The 15,759-nt window shown below is 36.9% G+C and overlaps 1 protein-coding gene across 1 annotated transcript in view; it reads left to right on the top strand.

Moving 5' to 3' along the window:
• Positions 1-13,498, top strand: part of LOC129233195 (uncharacterized) — a gene marked incomplete at its 3' end in the record, with an annotated part of 50,637 nt that extends 37,139 nt beyond the window's left edge. Inside the window, exons 6-7 of the mRNA XM_054867257.1 lie at positions 6,565-6,632; positions 13,404-13,498. Of these exons, the coding sequence (XP_054723232.1) occupies positions 6,565-6,632; positions 13,404-13,498 (163 nt within the window). The remainder of the gene's footprint in view (positions 1-6,564; positions 6,633-13,403) is intronic.
• Between the last annotated feature and the right edge of the window lie 2,261 nt (positions 13,499-15,759).

Raw genomic sequence — 15,759 nt, 5'->3', positions numbered from 1 at the left:
ACTAAACATTAAAAGCAAAAAAAAATTATCTACAACTTTTATGTTATCAACCATGGTTGTTTACGTAATACTCATGAACTATGGCCATAGTATGGGGCTAACCGATCATAATGTACAACCCTAGGTTTTGCATTAGGTGATTTTTGGATCCTCACTACGACGTCATTCAGTCGGTTAAGGACTTTGTAGGGTCCATCCCAATGCGACTGCAATTTGGGTGACAGACCTTTCCGTCGGATGGGATTCCATAACCAAACCTTGTCGCCTTCGTTGAATTGACCTTGTGTCGTATCTGGTCTTCATCTTCTCCGCCGCGATGTTGATTCGCTCTCGTGCGAAGTTATGAACGTCTTCCAACCGGGCCCGGAGATCCTGGATGTATTCCTCAGGTGATGCAGGCGCATCCGGAGGACGACCGAAGACGAGATCACAAGGTAGCCGAAGCTCTCGTCCGAAGAGCATCTGAGATGGGGCATATCCGGTAGTCTCGTGGACAGCACTGCGGTAGGCCAGCAGGAACAAAGGTAGCTTCTTGTCCCAATCCTGTTGATTTCTGGATACCATAAGTGAGAGATTATTCAAGATTGTGCGGTTAAATCTCTCCACCATGCCGTCCGATTGTGGGTGTAGTGGTGTTGTCCTAGTTTTCTCAATTCCGAAAATTTGACATAGGCCCTTAAACACAGCAGAGATGAAATTCCTCCCTTGATCGGAATGAATCTGCAAAGGTGTTCCATATCTCGAGATCCAATGTTGAACTAGAGTCTCTGCTACGGTGGTAGCCTCTTGATCTGGAATGGGATATGCTTCCGGCCATTTGGTGAAGTAGTCGATGGAAACAAGAATGTATTTGTTCCCATCAGCAGTTCTTGGTAGAGGACCCAGGATGTCGATCCCAATTCGTTCGAAAGGAGCTCCAACGTTGTACAGATGTAGCTTCCCTCTGCTTCTTTTCTTCGGTCCTTTACGAGCAGCACAGGCGTCACAAGAATGGCACCACTTCTCCACGTCATCCTTCGCCTTGCTCCAGAAGAAGCGCTCCCGAACTTTATTGAGGGTTTTCAAGACACCAAAATGTCCTCCAGTCGCACTACTATGCATTTCTTTCAGAACATCTGAAATCCTTGATCGGGGAAGTAGTAACTGCCACCAGATGTTTTGCCGTCGTCAGATTCCCATTTTCGGTGTAGCACGCCGTTCCGTAAATGGAGCGAGTTCCATAAAGCCCAGTATCTTTTTGTTGCATGACTGAAGATGGAAACGTCCTGCCAGCTAGGGCGTCGACTGTCACTTTCCATGAACTCTAAAATTGGTTTTATGTCGGGGTCTTCAAGTTGATCTTTTCGAACTTGGTCATCACTCCATGGATCAGGTTCTGATGATGTTGGAGTCACTGTCACCTGATAGGCGGTAGGGCTAGTCGTTCCATACTGTTTCTCGATTCGGGAACAATAGTGGCAGTTCTCAGGACAGGGTCTCCTTGATAAAGCGTCAGCATTACCGTGAGATAACCCTTTTCGATGCTTGATCTCCATGTCATATTCCTGGAGCCGCTGTATCCATCTGGCTATCTGGCCTTCCGGATTTTTAAAATTCAAAAGCCAAGTTAATGAGGCATGATCTGTCCGAAGCAGAAATTTTCGGCCGTAGAGGTAATGATGGAAGTGTTCTACAGCTTTCACTATGGCCAGTAACTCCTTTCTGGTGACGCAGTAATTTCGCTCCGACTTTGATAAGCATTTGCTCCAGTAAGCGATGACATGTTCATTCCCGTCGGTTTCTTGGGATAAAACAGCTCCGATGCCCTCGTTGCTCGCATCAGTGTCCAGGATGAAGGATTTTTCAGGCTGAGGATAGGCGAGGATAGGCGTTGATGTTAAAGCCTCCTTCAGTCGTAGAAATGCATCTTCGCATTCTTTGGACCATTCGAACTTTTGCTTGCTCTCCGTCAGCTTATGCAAAGGTCGTGCAATGTTGGAAAAACCCTTTACAAACTTCCTGTAGTAGGTGCAGAGCCCCAGGAAACTTCGCAGCTGATGGATGTTTTCGGGACGACTCCAACTCTTGACAGCAGATACCTTTTCTGGATCGGTTTGTACACCTTCAGAAGAGATGATGTGACCAAGGTAGTTCACTTCCCGGCGGAACAAATTACATTTGGACGGGCTTAACTTCAGATTGGCTTCCTTAAGCTTTTGCAGCACCTTCCTAAGATTTGCCAGATGTTCTTCGAAACTGCGTCCCACGATGATGATATCGTCTAAGTAGACCAGACAGGATTCGTAGGAAAGTCCTCTTAACACTGTCTCCATAAGACGCTCGAAAGTAGCTGGTGCATTGCAGAGGCCGAAGGGCATCACTTTAAACTGCCATAAGCCTTGTCCAGTTGTAAACGCTGTCTTTTCTCGGTCATCAGGGTGTATCTCAACCTGCCAGTAGCCGCTCTTCAAGTCCAGGGTCGAAAACCACTTGTGTCCGGAAAGAGTGTCCAAGGTGTCGTCTATCCGTGGAAGAGGGTAGCTGTCTTTCTTGGTGATTTCATTCAGCCGTCAGTAATCGACACAAAATCTGGTGGAGCCATCTTTCTTTCGGACCAAGACGATGGGAGAGGCCCAAGGACTGGATGAGGGTTCGATGACATCATTCTCCTGCATCTCTTTCAGGAGGGTCTCAACCTCTTCCTTCTTGGCGAACGGTAGTCGTCTTGGATGCTGTTTAATAGGGGGGTGTTCTCCAGTGTAGATCCTATGCTGCGTTAAATTCGTACGGCCAACATCCTCCGATGTAGATGAAAACAGATGCTTGAAGTCGTCCACCAATTGTTCCGCAGCAGTTCTTTGATCTTTCGATAATGGCGCACTCCCAATTAACTTCGACGTCAAGGACTCAGAAGACACAGTCTCGGGGGAATTGATTCTTCTAATGATGCAGTTTACTGGAGTACAAGTTGCTAACACTTCACCTTTCCGAACATTCCTTGGCCTTTCACTCACGTTGGCGACTCTTACAGGAATTACATCCTTAGAAAGGTCCACAAGCGTAGATGCTACCAGCACTCCTTTTAGGCTATTGCTTAAGTTGGGGGATTCAATGAGTCCAAATCGAAAACTATTGCTTTCTTCAAGGGAGCCAGGTATTAATGATTCTGACCTTGAGGGAATCGATAAATCTGTTTGGGCTATTATTTGATGAGCGGATTTTACATCACTTTCTGCAGGGAAAACGGCTATGTCTTCTCTCATCGAGTGCAGCTCATTAGTCTTGAAGTCGAGAGTGAAGTCATATTTCTTCAAAAAGTCCAATCCGAGAATGAAGGGGTCCGTGATATTAGCGACGAATGCCGTATGATGGTAGGTGGCATTCCCAAACACTATTTCCAAGTCCACTTTACCGTCAATCTCAATTTTGTCACCTGTCACAGTCTGGAGACTTACGCGTGGCGATGTCCACAGCAGTTTCAATCCAAATTCACGAGCCACATCTGTCCTAATGATTGTCACATTGGCTCCAGTGTCGACAATCAGTCTGCAGGGGTTCCCATTTACATGTGCGTAAATGAAAAGTCCATCACTGCCACTACTAGAAGAGGAAATCTGCAGAGCTCTAGTGGTGGTGATTTCCTTCCCTCGCGTAGCTTGGCGAGCCGGACAACTCCTTCGCAGGTGTCCTTCACTACCGCATTTCCAGCACTTCTGCTCTTGTTTCTTTTGGGCTGTTATGCTGCTCAGATGTCTTGTCAAGTCACCGAGTTGTCTCTCAAGTTCAGCGAGGTGGGACGACCTGGAATCGGACTCAACAGCTTCCTGAGTCCGGATTAGATGGCGATCCACACGGGTTGCTTCTTGGGCGGCCTCGTATCTCATCGCATACACAACAGCAGAATTCAGGTCTTTGACATCCGCCATCCGTAGAGCTTTCTGGATTTCCGGATCTCGAACCCCGTCGATGTAGTAGTTGAGTGCCAGGTTGTCCCGAACATCCGCAGGACAGTCGCAAAAAGCAAGATGAGACAGTCTTTCGATGTCCGCCGCGAGCTCTTGCAGGGTTTCTCCGGTTCTCTGGAAACGGGACTTCAACTGGAGTCGGCTGAAATCTTTCTGGCACTTCTCACCGAAGCGAAGCTCTAACGCAGATGTGAGGGCGGCGAAATCCAGGCGCTGGCTGTCCGGAAGGGTCTGAAGAATGTCCGCTGCGTCACCTCTCAGGGATGCTGCAAGATGGCAGGCCTTGGTAGCAGAGTCCCATCCGTTCGCTTCCGCCACTATCATGAACTGAGTTTTGTAAACCTGCCACGAAGTTTTCCCATCAAATGTGGCAAGTTTAATGGACGGTCGAGCAACCGATGTGGGAGCGCCAAACTGTACAGAGCTGCTTTCCGCCACCAATCTCCTTTCCAGGTCTTTAAAGATGTCTTCTTTAAGTTGATGAAATTTTCTATCTTCTTCTTCCAGTTTATTTTCTACAGCATTGCATCGGCCTTCCACGGAACTTAATTTTTCTTCAAATTTCTCTTCGATAGCATCAACTCGATGCTCTATCTCATTAAATTTATTTTCCATCACAGTCTTTACCGAAGTAAGATCGTTTTTAATTTCCTCTTGGTTAGAAACTAGGTCATTTTTCAGCACCGTTAAATCACTTTTCAATTGGTTTTGATTAGCCGCCATATCATTTTTTAATTGTTCTTGATTAGCTGCTATATCATTTTTTAATTGTTCTTGATTAGCTGCCATATCATTTTTTAATTGTTCTTGATTAACTGCCATGTCATTTTTTAATTGTTCTTGATTAGCTGTAAAACTTGCAGTCAAGTCACTTTTTAATTGTTCTTGATTGGCTGTAAAACTTGCAGTCAAGTCACTTTTTAATTGTTCTTGATTAGCCGCCATATCACTCTTCACAGAGGTGATTGCGTCAAGAAGTTGTTTTAATTGTTCATCCATTGCGCGAGTAATCACCATAAAAATAAAGTCCTAATTCAAAAAAAGTCTTTATGAAAAAATGTCCAAAGTCACACTTACTCCAAGAAAGTCCAGAAGAAGCCCCACGTTGGGCGCCAATTGTAACGGATTCGGTGCGACTTCCACTTTCTTGAAATGAAGACACAGTTCTTGATAAAAACACAGGAAATTTATTTACACTATGTACAGGAGAAACCGTTAACAACTGATAAATTATTCATCAGCAATTATCACACAACACCGTAAACTCAACGTTTACACACGTATTTACTTCCAAATACGAAAACAACACAGCGAAATGCCTCGCTATAAACAGAGCAAAATGCTATCAGTTCGACATATCAATCGAAACTCCCCCGTTTATCCATCGCTAACGGCTTTTATAAACATCGAAGAATTTTCCACAACATTCTTTCTGCTTCCAGAAATGCGTAGACCGTTTTACAACTACACTTCCAGTGATAAAATCAGTGAATGAAATAAAAAAAAAAGAATAGGGGGTTGTATACTTTAGCCATATGTTAAGGGGTTGTATATTCATTACGGGAAACTATTTACAGGTTACGTTCCTACAATAATTACTAATTACAGAATTTGTAACAATATGCATGTCAGGAGAAAACTCATTGTAATTAACTCGAGGATCGTCAAAATGGATTTTTTGAATGTCCGTACGTTGTACGTTTCTAGGCATATATTCACGTGTGGTCGGGTCGAAAACTCACATTCATTCGGGGGTGAGCAAAATGGAAATTAAGGCAGATTTTTGAGTGAGATTTTTTTTTCAGGTGCATACAATACTTCTTTTTCTGTAAAAGGAAGTAAAAACTTGTTAAGGATGCAATTAAGGCCTGTACACGAGACGAACTTAATACCCGTGTACTCCATAAAAACTGGCGCGATGCTGTTCTGATATTACGTAATGGCCCAAGACGCAGAGCAGTTGCAGAATTCCGCCTGGCCACCGGCCACGACTGCCTTTGAAAACACTTTTTCAGAATCGGAGTTGTTCCTTCCTCATCATGTAATCTGTGTGGCTCTGGAGAGGACATGGACCGTGCCCACCTACTGCACTGTACTGCGCTTTGCAAGACCTCCCTCGCTGAGCGCTATAAGGAGGCTAGTGTCAAAATGGATTAATGAACTTTGTTGCAGCATTTTTTGTTCTCTGTTCCTCTTTTCTTTTTTGTTTCTTGTTATTATCATGTTGTAATCTGCCATTGGAAAAAGAAAAAAAAAAAACCTTGGCAGAAGGAAAATTGCTTTCTTCGGGTAGATGTATGCCCTAAATTTGTATATTGAGCTGGATAAATTCATAAAAGCTATGCAACATAATGAGCAGCAATTGCAGCTCAGGAATAAGAACCTGACACCTTCTTTCTTACATTTCAATTTATTAACTAATGCTACTCTTATATAAACTATAATTATTGAAACTTAATTTCAGGTAAAACATACTTCAAGTGTATTTTACTGCATATTTTATGTGAAAAGTTGACTACTGTTATGGAAGTGTTTGTTCTATTTTAGTTAAATCACAGAAATTTATTTTGTTGAAATCTGTTTTTGGTTTAATTATTGTTTTTTTCTGTTTTCCTTTCAGATGAAATCAATGTTGCAATATGCTCATACCTAACTTGCAATAAATACTTAGATGGATCTTTACAAACGGTGAGCTCACATCTTATCCCTAATAATTTTTGCCTTTTGTTCACTGAAGCTTTAAGAAATACTTTATTTATAAAACGATGTTTGTTTAGCCATTTATTTCAATCTTAATATGTGAGCTAAATAGTAAGTTTTGTTTTTGATTTCTACTTTATAACTATACTGTTGTTGGGTTTTGAAGTGACTAGGGCATAATACTGGTTTAAACTGTCAAAAACCTATTGAAAACCCCCCTGTCTCAAACCCTTAGGGTGAATGAGAGCTTACTGAAGAAACAGATGACGGTATGAATTAGTAACAGTTGCCATACATTTTGATAAAATTTAATTATTGTATGGTTCAACAACAGGGTTCATTGATTTATATCATGATTTTAACCATGATTGAAATCCTATTTTAAATCATAATTAAAACCATGATTTACATCAGGTGATTTTTTTTAAACCTTTGATTTAAATCAATAGATTTGTATCAAGTGATTTTTGTAACAAATTCATTGATTAAAATCAGTTGGTTAAATGTTAAATTTAATTTGAATCATGTATTTGTATTAAAACGGTCTACTTATACCTATTATTAGAAAAAATATAGCTATTGCCATCAAATGAAAATAGCTAAAAAGTTGCTTTGTCAATCTATTATGTTTATAAATACAGTGAAACCTCCCAATAGCGGACAGTCAAGGGACTAAAAGTTTTGTCCGTTATTGGGAGGTGTCCGCTATTAGGAGGAACTACTTAATTTACCTTTTTCAAAATGGGCTGTTGTTCCCTTTGTAGAACACAATCGAAACAATTGCGAAAGGTTTACTACATTTTACGTCGTGTAATAAATCTGTTTTTTCTTAATAAAGGTATACTGACAGCACACACTTGTCTTAAAAAGCATTTAATCAATTAAAGTAATCAGTTAAAACAGTTTGACATCTCTTTTTTGCATTACCAACGGCGGCGATTCGGCGGCGCAACCCACCTTCCCCCCCCCACACACACAATTTTTATGGTTAATTTATTTATTTTATCTCGAGTATCACTATTGCATGATATACAGTTGGCAATATGACCTTGAATATGGGCAAATCTTTTTCATGTCTAAAAATTAAACAACCCAACGAACCCACGGCGCCATAAAGCCGACTACTACCGGCGCCCCACTTAGAAAAAGCGCCCAGTTTCTTCTTTTTTATCTTAACTTTTGAATAGTTATTGTTCAAAAAAATTCATTAAAATCTTAAGAAAAACGTACGTTAATTGTTAGGCTGACATGAGTTTTCACTTATCTGCTTCAATACTCTCAAAACTAGCCGTTACAAAATTATGACTTTTTTTTTCTTTTTGATTTTTTGCTGCCCGCAAAAAGTACCATGCCTTTTAGTTCTTTTTTTTTTCCACCCCCCATTTTTTAAGCCCCAATCGCTGCCGCTGCCCCTTACCACCCTTTTTAATTCCAAGAAACAGTGATAAGGAAATGACGGGGGTGGGGGTGGAATATCAGTTGTGGAGGATGAAAAGCTTTGTAAGGCAAGCAGTTACTAAGATATTCTGTGAAAAGAAAAAAAAACAGAAGCGCTACAATCTCAAGGAAAATTTTTTGTGAAATAACTGTCCGTTATTCAGAGTGTCCGTTATTCAGAGTGAATTACATGGAATGGCCTATATTGAGGGACTGGGACTTGCAAAAATGTCCGTTAATTAGAGGTGTCCGTTATTCGGGAGTGTCCGTTAAGGGAGGTTTCACTGTATAAAGTAATTAATGACTACAAATTTTTGAAGATAAAAAAAAAATTAGTTTCAATTAAAAAAATATGATTCAAATAAAAATAATCCTACTTTTTTGATTACAAAAAAAAAAAAAAAAAGAAAGAAAGAGACCCCCCCTCAAACCCTGTTCAACAAGCCTTTTTTAATTAATAAACATTAAGATCAAATAATAGGATTCAAATCTGAAAGAGTTATGTTAAATGCACAAACATTTCATGTTTTTCTCCCTCTTTTTAAAGAATTTTTGACACAAGTCAGGAATATACTTGCATCTTGCTAGAAAGTTAAAAAGAATATTTACCTTGGAAGCAAGTAAAGGGTGGGGGGGGGGAATAATTATTCAGCAGCTGAATATTTATACATTCTAAAAAACTTCCCAACATTCTGTATTCCCAAGTGTTTGGTTTTACTTAATATTCAGCCGGGTTGCCAGCTGCTCCTCATTTTGTGGAGTTGCTCCGCAAAAATAACGAAACTCCGCAGCTCTGCAAAGAAGTTATTTTGGTCCGCATTTCCTGTTTTGTCTTAATTCCGACCAGGCTGACCAAAGATTTTAATAAAATAAAATTAATTTTTATTATATTTTGCTAGTTTATTGAAACAGGCATGTAAATATGGGAAATTAAACATGCTTATACTCAAACCATGACATAGTGTTTAAAGCAGGGTTTAAGTTGAGTTCAAAAGTTCTTTAGCAAAAGCTAAAATGGAGAAAAAAGCTTTAGCAAAGTGCTAAAATATTTTGGGGAATGAATACATTTTCATATCTTCTTAGATGCCTTAATGTGTTTCATTTGCAGTTGATAATTGAATTTCAAATTTAACCTAACGTTTTGCAACCAATGTAGCGCTTAATATTAATTTTTAAAATTTGAAATAATAATAGTGAAGAATGATACATACCATCAAAAGAACACAATGTTGATTCTTAAAATGGCTCAAGTCCCATTCCCACAATGAAACATTTATCGGTGGCCCGGTGGGACATAATCCCCATTAAGACTTGTTAAACTTCATAGCAATTGAAAAATCTTAGCTATGATTAATATTCTTTTTCAGAGGATAATTTTTTATGTATAAAAACTTTTATACCCCACTTAATTTTTCAATCAATATATAATTGATTTTATAACTTAACAAGGAGTTTATAGGTGTGCTAATAATATTTAGTGCATTTTGTGATTCAGAATCGTTCACTTTTCTTTTATTTTAGTAAATTTTTATCCATTTGGACACTGATACACTTTGAGAGTAAACTAGTTCCAGAGAAAAATCCAAGTAGCAAATGATTCGAAATACAAAACGCTGCTGCCCGTGCATGTGAAATCGAAATGATGAAATCATAGCCTTCTCCAGAAAGTGCTCAAAGTTCAACTAATGGACTGCTTTCTCTAAAACTATCCTCCCCACACACTCATCCCTCCTACACAGTATGCTCCCTCCCCTCCCTCCCTTATTATCTTATATCTCATGTTACCTTTCAGACAGTAAAAGTTCTGTTTCTTGTTGTGTTGGAAGAAATATTCCTTAAACCCCTGCCATCTGTAAGGGTTGTAAATATGCATTCATGTGGGTTGAGGGCTGTTCAAAATGTACCTAACTTTTGCTTACACTGTATCATATTGTAATTCATGGTTGCCCAACCATACCCCAGGAGAAATGGTGCACCCCCAAACTACATGAGGATATCCTTAAAGCAAGAACTCCCCCCCCCCCCCAATAAGAGGAAAGTACCCCTTAAAATCCACCGTTAAAAATTTCAATGATGTAGTGTGTGCCATTACCCTCCCTAAATGACATGCTATCAAACAAAGTCATAAAATGGATTACTACTTCTAGTATATTTCTGCAAGTTACAAAACTTTGCCATTGTTTTTGCTAAAATTTTAACTTTTATACTGATTTTTAAAAAATTTCAATAATGTAAAGTTTTGCGTAGTATACATAAATTTCACTATTTAATGTTAAATGTTAACATATATTTATTAATAAATAAAAATAAGTTAATGTACAATGTGAATTCATTGACTTGTAAATCTTGTCTGCAGTGCAAATTTCTACTGTGTGTACTTTAAAAATATTTGTTCCGATTTTTCTTTACTGTTTACCTTATGTTTAAAGTAATTCATAGCTTTCATTTTTAAATTAATTTTTGATTTTGCTGTGTTCTATTCGAAACAAACTTTTTATTCATACAAACCGGGAAAAAAACTTCTTTTTCCGCCTCAAAATTTCCAGAAATTTTAAAATGATCTATCTATTTTTATTTAATTTACCCAAATGTCGCTTTTTTTTCTTCAAAATCATGGTAAATAATACGAAATGAATCAAGTACCTATGTGTTCCTCCCAGTGGTTGGAAGTAGCGCGCTACAAGTAGCGACGCTACTGTAGTAGCTACATTTTTCAGTAGTTTGTAGTGTAGCGCACTACTTTTAAAAAAGAGTAGTGTAGTGAGTAGTTCACTACAAAAAATAGTAGTTTGTAGTGATTTCTGAAAACTACTTTTTAATAAAGTTTTTTTTTTTTTAAGAAACAATTCGGTTCAAACGAATTTGACTCGTGCAAATCTTACACGAGTACATCAATGGATGCAATGAGAAATAAAACTTATAAAAATACGAGATGACCTCTGGCATATCATTTTGACGCCATATGTTCTATCTGTTTGACGCCATTAGTTCGTTTGCAATTGTAATTTTCATATTTCGCCAAAATTTGTATTGAATAGAGCTTGACTTAAAAAGAAAAGTATATATGAATTAGCGATAACCGTCAATTTAGTAACTCCTTTGTTTTTTCTGACTGTCGGGAATGTCCCGTGGATGAACGTTTTAAACTTCAAAGAGATCCAACATTGCAAAAACATTTATTTTCGCAAAAATGAAGATATCGATGATTTTGCGAATTAAAAATTTTTCATTAATTTTATATGAACAAACCTAAAGTTGAAAAGAAAAATATATATAATATCTATATTTCGTGAAGCTTAAATTTTCAAGCTACTGTAAATGTTATAGATGAGGATGATATTGAATTGCCCTTGCCGGCTTACAATGAATACGAGAATTACAGTGTTATATAAGAGAAGAATAACGGACATTTGGGGGGGGGGGAATAGATAATTCTTAGTAATTTTCAATGTTCAAATGAGCTAATTTGTCAATCTAAACCTTTTTTCGTTCAATCGTCTTACCTTGTGTGTTTGCATTAGGGTGTCCGCCAAAAATCGAAAATTGATTTTTCAAGTCGCACACCCTTTTATATTTTCCCGCTTACATCAAAACAATTATAAAAAAGTTTCATATAATTTGAACAACTGCAACCAGTACCAAATTAAAAAAAAAAAATAGAAACTCGAAATTTCTGTTGATAAAACGTTGCCCCCCCTATACCCCGCATGCATCATAAAGTGAGTGATGGTACTGGTGTTTCTATTATTAACAAACTGGAGCATATTTCTTCTTTTTGAGAGGTGCATTTTCAGTGGATTCCATCTCACGTTGATGTACACGGTAACGAGATGGCCGATATCTTGGCTAAAAAAGGGACTGGTGAACCATTATATACACCTGATTCTTTGACTTACTTGGAGCTATTTTCTAAGGCTAAAAGAGATGCAAAGTCCTCCTGAACTGTCCCTGCTACCCATAATTGGTACCCAGGCGAAGTGCCCGGGAGGTGCATTATCTCTCAAGTGTGGTAGGCGAGATCAGACGACCATCACTAGGCTCATTAGTGGGCACCTAAAATCATTGACTTATTGCAATGGAAAAAAGACTTTTCCAATCTGTGTGAAGTGTGCCGACCATCAGGCCACCCCCGAACATATACTGAATTGTCTGGGACTTTCAAGATTGGATCTTTCGGCTGATCCAATGTTGGTGTTGGATTTTTTGAGAGTGACGAATTTCATAGACCTGGTTTAGCGCTGCTAAACACCGGAGATTTGCAACAACATCACAAAAACATTTGTTCAAATTAGAAAACATTAAGGTATCCCCTACACTTGGCCTAAAATTATAACTTTCTTCAAAAAATTGTTTTTTTTTTTTTCGATACATATTTTTTAAAAATTATGGTAAATTTTACGAAATTACCAAGCTGAAAAATATCAACAGTAAGGTAGGTAATTAGCGTTAAATAGAAATTTTTGCTCTCCTGCAATATTGAAGTCTTCCACATAGTACTCAAAGATATGGATTTTTTCAAGGTTAAGTTGAATTTTTCATTTTAAATGTATTATTTTTTTGTTACTCATTTAAAAATGTTGATCTGAAAATGAGCTCGCTAATAATTTTTGAACTTGATTTTTTATCTAAATTCATGTGTAAATTTTTAAAAGATAAATAGGAAAAAAAATCAATTATTTGAAGAAAATTATAGTTTTTAGGCCAAGGGTGGGGTATCCAAATGATTTTTTATTTGAATAAATATTTTTTGTGGTACATGTGGGGAGTACGGTTTAGGGACAACGTTTTATCAATAGGAATTTCGAATTTTTAAAAAGTTTTTTTCTTTGGGGGGGGGGGGGGGGGGGGGGGGTGAGCTAGCATACAAGTGCTGGTTTACACTTTCAGACGCAAGTCGGCACGGGTTGCCGTTATTCAACAAATTATATGAAACATTTTTTCAAATTGTTTTGACATAACTGGAAAAATATAAGAGGGTATGACTTGAAAAATCGACTCATTTTTTGTGGGACACACTAAACCCACTTATTTTATTTTATTTCATTTTTTTTATTTTTGTTTATTTACTTATTTTTTGAAAAGTAGCGAAGTAGCGACTACATTTCAAAAGTAGTTTGTAGTTGCTACTTTTTAAAAAAAGTAGTTGTAGTTGTAGTTAACTACATTTGTAAGAAAGTAGCTGTAGTTGTAGTTCGCTACCAAAAAAATTTAGTTTTTCCAACCACTGGTTCCGCCTGTTAAACATTTTTATCATTACTATTATTGTTGTTGAGTATTATGATAAAAATATTTATTAAACTGAAAAATTGAAACATTTTATAGATCCAGCCTGTTCCTGTTATAGTTTGCATAATTGTTGGTTCATTGCTGTTGGGAGGCTTTTGTCTCTGTTATTATGTATTCTACAGTATATCTTAGTAAGTGTATAAACTTAATTTTAATAATAATGCAATATTTTATTATAAACTAAATGTATCTTTGTATATAACGCTATTTGAATTGAACATAACACTACTACACTTTTAGAGACTTTTTTTTCTAATTAGTAAAGAAATACATGACTATAGTTTTGTTGCTTTGTTTTATAAAATATAATTTCACGTCCTAGTAAATTCAAATAAAAAACATTTTTTTAGCATTACAAAAATATAGTCTGCCGGCTGAAGTAGCATAACAGAAGTTCTAAATAATTAAAACATTTACGATTTTCCTTTTCTTTTAAATATACTATTTTTTTCTCTATCAGTATACTGTAATTTGAAATACAGTGATAACCTTTTACATAAATTGAGATGCAAAGTCTTTTTTCCAATCAAATTCTTGTATGAAAATTAGATATTTCTTAAAACAAAATAACAAGCAAATAAAATAAAATAACCCCTTCTAATCTCAAATAGAACTTAGAGCTTATTTTCAATCATTGATAATGCCGAATTTTTGGTTGCACAACCAAAAGATATCCGATTTCAAAATTTTTTGCTTTTTTTTAAAAGTCCTCACCAATTGTAACTTTTCCGCGCTATAGCAACTCGCAAAAAAAAAAAAAAAAAATTCGTTTTTTTTTTGCTCCACCCTAGTGGACTGAAATCGGAAGATTGGGCGCCAGGAACATTGTTTGTGCTAGGCCCCCAAAATGCTTTCCGCTCAATGTTCCTGCCACCCAAAATTCTCAGCGGCCAAAGTTCCCGGCACCCAAAATGCTAGGAAAAATGCCAAATTCCTTGACCGCTAGTGGACACCTTGTCTATATACATAATAAATACAAAAAGAAAATCAAAGTTCCAAAAATTCCAAACCTAAAGCTTAAAAATGCACGAAAGCAGGCAACCGAATAAGCTAAGTACAGCAAACTCCCGATTACAATTACCAGTGGACGTATTATTGGCGGGTCTTTTCATATATTTTTTTTTAAAACTGAAGATTGTGTTGTTGTTCGCTTTTAGATTTTGCATATATTTTTCATATTAAATGTTAGTAAATGCAATGTAGCAATGTTTTTAGTTATTTAAATGTATGAGAGAGTGTTGTTAATATTTTTTAACTATTTCGAAGTTTTTGCTTATCCGCAATTATCGTGCCACCCTATTCCACAGATAATTAGGAGTTTACGGCAAATAGGGTTCTAAAGAAACAAAAAATGAAAATGGAACAAAATTAAGAGAGCAATACAAAGTAAATAGAAAACTCCATCTTATGGTTGGAAAACCAAACACTTTTAACACTATTTACCAAAAGAAGAGTGTATAAGTACCGAGAATATATCTGTACAACAGAATAGCACTGAGCAAACTAACCAACTGCTACACTGCAAATGAATTCATGGAAGCTCATACCTAAAAGTAAAGCTGGGAATTTAGTCTGTGTTATTAGAAGCCAAGAGGATATCAATGATAACACTCCACTGAACCCACCAGCACATGCAATATAAATGTAAAATTTTACCTGAAATTCTTAGTAAACAAATCCAATCCGAAGTCAACATATAGAGTTTCGATCCAGTTGTACTAAAAAAACATAAATATCATTAAAAAAGCAGAATCCAATAAAAACATTCCTAAAACTAGCTGGGTCATCCCTGAGAACAGCATCATGTGATTTATCCATAATCACAATCTATGTGTGTGGTTTCTCGTGTTTATTTCATAGTCTTGAATAGTTTCATGGTTACAGAGAAGCAAAAATGCTCGCTAAAGGCGATACTTGAAAAAATATTTTTGATGAAATTACTGTAATTGGAAAACAATTTTTAATGAGTTTATTTCTAAGCAAAGAAATTTCTTGGTTGAAGGCTGTGATTTTATTGAAAATTCTTTTGATTCTTACAAACTCAAAGACGATAGTACCAATAAAAACATTTTTACTTAGGCATGAGGAAAAATCTTGAAGGCAGTTAACTTTAAATTGAAATTCACGTCTTCTGTCATAAATCGTAGTATTGCATAAGGAATCAATACGACATTAATGTCCAAAAATTAAAAGTTAAGATTGAAACTGATCTTATTCAGTGTAAGGAGTTGTGATTGATTTTTTTGCCAAAAATTTGAAAACTTAATATGTAATATATCATCAATGCATCTGCTACATAGTGGTATATATATAGTATATATATGTAATAAGAAAAATCCTTTGCTAGGCCTTTTCCATATTAAGTTCTGTTCACTTATATGTCAGGGCGTAT

This window comes from Uloborus diversus, unplaced genomic scaffold (genome assembly GCF_026930045.1).
Source record: "Uloborus diversus isolate 005 unplaced genomic scaffold, Udiv.v.3.1 scaffold_240, whole genome shotgun sequence".
Classification (NCBI taxonomy): Eukaryota; Metazoa; Arthropoda; class Arachnida; order Araneae; family Uloboridae; genus Uloborus; species Uloborus diversus.
The sequence above is the reverse complement of the archived record's forward strand: the minus strand, read 5'-3'. Positions and strand labels throughout refer to the sequence as shown.